This window comes from Arachis stenosperma, chromosome 9, assembly GCF_014773155.1.
Source record: "Arachis stenosperma cultivar V10309 chromosome 9, arast.V10309.gnm1.PFL2, whole genome shotgun sequence".
NCBI lineage: Eukaryota > Viridiplantae > Streptophyta > Magnoliopsida > Fabales > Fabaceae > Arachis > Arachis stenosperma.
The window spans coordinates 50206595-50211284 of record NC_080385.1 but is presented as its reverse complement, the minus strand read 5'-3'; the positions used below and the strand labels follow the sequence as shown (position 1 = coordinate 50211284).

The window sequence follows — 4690 nt, the reverse complement described above, 5'->3', positions numbered from 1 at the left end:
ATTTGGTTCTATTAAAATTTGTAAGTATAATTCTTGTATATTAGTTTATTATTGTGATTTTATTATAATATAAATTATTGATTTCATTAAAAAGAATAAAGTAAATAAAAAAATAATTATAACTAATAATAAATGCATAAATAATTAAAATTTATATTTTAAAATAGTATTAAATAAAAGAGTAAAGAAAGTATTAAAAAATTATGAATAATATAATTTAATAAAATATATTTTAATATATTATTCATATATTATTTTTGTTTTTGATATAAAATATATTTTATCAATTTTTATATATTATTTTTAATTTAGTAATTAAATATTAATTTTTATTATAAAATTGATTCATAAAATTTATTTAAATATTTAAATTAAACTAAAATAATTATTTAAATTTATATTTTTTAATAAATTTTCACTTAAAAGTGATTTTGAAAAACATAATTCAAACAACATTTATTTTATTACAATCAATTTTGATATAAAGTTGTCAAACATAAATCACATTAATACCAACTCACTTTTATCCAAAATCAATTTTGTACAAACTATCTTTTACAAACTTTAATCCAAATATTAGGGTGTTCATGGATGGGATCTAATATGCATATCCATAGTATTTATTCGAATCCGATCCAAAAAGTGCGGATATGGATCCAATCCATAAGGCTATCGGATCGAATCGGATTCAATGCGCACACTTATAAGATCGGATTGCGGATTTTATGTAGGTATCCACATACCCATCTGCATATTCGCAGATCCGCAAAAATAAATAAATAAATAAATAAATAAATATTCTTATATTTTATTCAACTAATAATGATCATATATGTTGTATTATTTTAATTTTATTATTTAGGAAAAGTATGTTTAATATTATTTTAAGAGTAAACATATTTAAAAGGGTAGAAAAAATGAATTTTATTAATATATTTTAATAAAAATAAACTTTTAAAAATATTTTTGTATTTTGCGAATATATCCGAGGATATCCGATATCCGATATCCGATCCAATGATTTTAATACGGATCGGATCGCGATTTTGTCCATATCTGCGTTCACCCTGCCAAACACACACTTAGACATCAACTCAATTTCTTTATTCTAGTAATTTAACAACATATGTTATCTCATACTTTTAAATATTTATGACTAACTGATGGACAAAAATAATAAATTCTAATAACTATTTAAACGTTCTTTCATAAAAAATTATTTTAAATTTTTATTTTTTTTGTTATAAAATTTTCAATTAAATATGCAGAGATATGATTTTATCATAAAATATTTCGAATCCTTTTTTGATACCGAAACGAAAGACAATAACAAATATTTCGAATCCTTTCTAAAATTAATTTTCTTCTTTTAATTACCCTATCCAAACACAGTATTCAAATGTTTTAACTAAATTCCTTCTTCAAAATTTTTGTTTAGATAAAATAATTTTCTTGCGTGAATTGATAAGATTTTTTCTTTGAATAAGATAATTACATTACTTTCATAAGGTAATTGGAAGAAAATAAGGAAAGAAAAAATAAAAAACAGAATAAATTGAAATATCAAAAAAAGTTTGAAAAATTTAAAAAATCCTTCTGAAATAAGTAAAATTTGAAATACCTCTTTTTTTGTGTGTCTAAAATACATCAATCAAACTAGCAAAATCCTTTCTTAATTCTCAAAGAAAAAAAAAATATTTCTTAAAGTATCCAAAAAAATATAATAGAATATCTTATATTCTCTCCAAAATTAAATTACCTTTTCCAGTTACTCATCAAACACCCTAAAATTAGTTTCCATGTTTTTTAATTTCATCATCCAGCTCAATATTTAAGGTGAGGATAGGGTTTGAAAAGTGAGGAAGCTTTTCACTACAGCTCAAACACCAACATACCCTCTCGTCTTAATCAATTTTCACACTCTTCTTCTTCTTTGATTTTTTCCCCACTCTCTCTTGTCTCTTCACAGCCTCACCATTATCCATACATAAATAATAATACTATATATCTCTCTCTATCTTTGGGATGAGGGTGTTGATATTAAGACCCTCACCCTAGCCATCTCTCTTCTTTTGTCTTCTCTTGGACACAGCACACATCACAACTCTCTTCTATTAATCCTTTTTTCCTCTATTCTTTTTTAAAATAAGATTGATTTGAGAAACATACATTATTGATCCCGGAACAATCCATGACGATATTTTCTTTGTACCTCCCTATTCTTCTTTCGCTTTCTCTTCCTCTTTCTTTTCTTCTTCATACATTCAAGAAGCATTTCTATTCTCTCTTCTTCCACGTTTTCAGCGCCTTCAAGAACAGTTTCAAGACTTCTAACCGATCCTCTTCGCGAATCTTGGCGCGGGCGATCACCGATCCTCCTCCTCCTCCTCCTCCTCCTCCTCCTCCTCCGCCGTCGAAAACCGTGGTTGTTGACGAAGAAACCGATGGCAATTGCAAGCGGACGTTCTGCACCGAGAGTCTAGGGTTTGAGAGCATCGAGGAAACGCTAGTGGACGGTGAAGACAAAGATCAAAAGATAACGGAGAAGATCGAAGATCTTGATGTTGAGGATAATAGGAATGATAATAGAAGAGAGTTACTGAGGAATTCGAAGGCGGCAGCGGCTGCTCCGTCATTTCCTCCGCCGCTTTCTTCGTTGAACCAGAAGGGACAAGCAAGTTTCGCTCTTATTCCGGTGAGGGAGAATGGAAGGTTGCAACTCAACAAAGTGAGAATCAAAAGACCTGAGATTCTCTACGCTTCGAGAGAACACGGAAGGTTGAAGATGTTTCTTGTTCCAGATCAATGCGACGACGATCTCGAAGACGAAGAAGAAGAAGAAGAACCACAACAAGAATTCAAAGTAGAAGAAGAAGAAGATGAATCGACATCGTTAGTATCAGAAGAAGAAGAAGAAGAAGAAGGAGAAGATAGGGTTATTGTTGGGGATTGGAAGTTTAACAATAACAAAATTGAAGGGTTTATGAGGTGTCATCACCAATTGGTGAATCAAAGCCAAAATAATAATCATCATAATCATCATCATCACAATCTCAACATGTATGGAGTGATCAGCATTGCATGAACGTGATGGTGTGTTTTATGTGATTCTGAACTATTATTCTGCTGCGGAAAGTGTTGCTTTTGTCACAACAGAGACAAGACAGAGGCTCCGATCCAATAATCCGTTTTTGTTGCACCGTAAGTGTACATAACAAAACATAACGGTGTCGTTTAGCCGATAGCTACCATTCTAATTCTAGTGCACAAGAAGAAGAAGGATCCAGGGATATCCTCTGTAGTAAATTTTTTTTATTCATTGTTTTTAAAGTAAGGGGAATAGATCTCAAAGAGAGGGCGAGTAAAATACAAAAGAGCGAGAGTGAGAGAGATTCAGAGATTATTTATTTATTTATTATATTCTTTTGGTGAGGAATTTAATTAATTATATTAAGGCATATGCATATGATTTCGTTCTATATACTATTGTAGCAGCTTGCTCTAATTCTGTCTCTTAATAGTATTTTTTGCTTATTAAGTTCTCTGTATACAGGGTCTGTGGTGCTTTGTGGATTTTTTTTATAAAATAGTTGATTGATCAATGGGTAATGATGCTATTATGTTAGCACAGTTAGGGGTGTCAAAAATCTCAGTAGGGAGGATTCGGGATCGTTCCGAATGGATCCTAATGGTGAAAAATTTTTTCTATAGAAATGGAGACGAGGAGTAAAATTCCTCTGAAACAGGTGCGAGAACCGAGCGGGATCCCCGCCCCATCCCTAATAATTTTTCGAATTTTTAAATTTACTTAATAACTCTTACTTTATTTATAATATAAGAATTTTTTTAATAATTTCACTTATTGAAAAACTTTAACCTTATTGTTTAAGATTTTATTTTATTTTATTTTATTTTTGAAGAAAAGAGCTAAACACAAGAGTGGAGCAAGTGCAGTAAAAGAAAAGCAATAAAAAGAAATTGAACCAATCGATCTGACTATAAATATCTCTCTGTCATCTCCGGCATTGCCATCAACAACTAAAGGAATCAACACCTAACCACTCAGTGAAACTTTGGAAGGACAAACTTATAATCTCTTGAGCTCCTTTTTCTTTATTCTGAAAAATCATTTGGTTCTGTTCCAACCAGATGTTCCACATGATCGCACAAAAACACACCATCCATCTCTTGCGCTCTTCCTTACTATTTTATACCTCAGTCCAATTCTGAAAGTGCTCCTTCAATGTATCCGGGCAAGTCCATTGTAACCCAATATAAGATAACCAAGCACACCACACCTGCCAAGTAAAACTACAACTAAGAAACAAGTGGTAATCATTTTCATCTCTTGTGTTACATAAAACACATAGAGTGTCTTGTTGGCTAATAACCCCTAGTCGACGCAGTCTCGCCTTTGTATTGACCCTGCCAATCAATCCAAACCAAACAAATAGCTCCACTCTAGGAGGAACAAGCCCTTTCTAAATCGACCTAGTAAAGCTGTAACTTGATATATCCTCCGGAACCATTTCCACATGCAACACCTGCACAAATGAGTTAGTAGAAAAAATGCATTTGTTATCATATTTTCACACAACTCTATCCTCTCTCCCAAATGCAAGTTTGACTAGTCTCAAAGTATTAAGAAGCTGGTTCACTAAATCCAACTCCCATTGGAAAAGTTCTCTCA

At 31.2% G+C, this 4690-nt stretch overlaps 1 protein-coding gene across 1 annotated transcript; it reads left to right on the top strand.

The window, feature by feature from the left end:
• The first annotated feature begins 2010 nt into the window (after positions 1-2010).
• Positions 2011-3491, top strand: LOC130951656 (protein FANTASTIC FOUR 1-like). The gene has a single exon (XM_057880351.1). The coding sequence runs from the start codon at positions 2192-2194 to the stop codon at positions 3083-3085; it is 894 nt and encodes a 297-aa protein (XP_057736334.1). The 5' UTR covers positions 2011-2191; the 3' UTR covers positions 3086-3491.
• Positions 3492-4690: the final 1199 nt, after the last annotated feature.

Coding starts and splice junctions, on each gene's coding strand:
- LOC130951656 (XM_057880351.1), top strand. CDS start 2,192: ATGACGATATTTTCTTTGTACCTCCCTATTCTTCTTTCGCTTTCTCTT.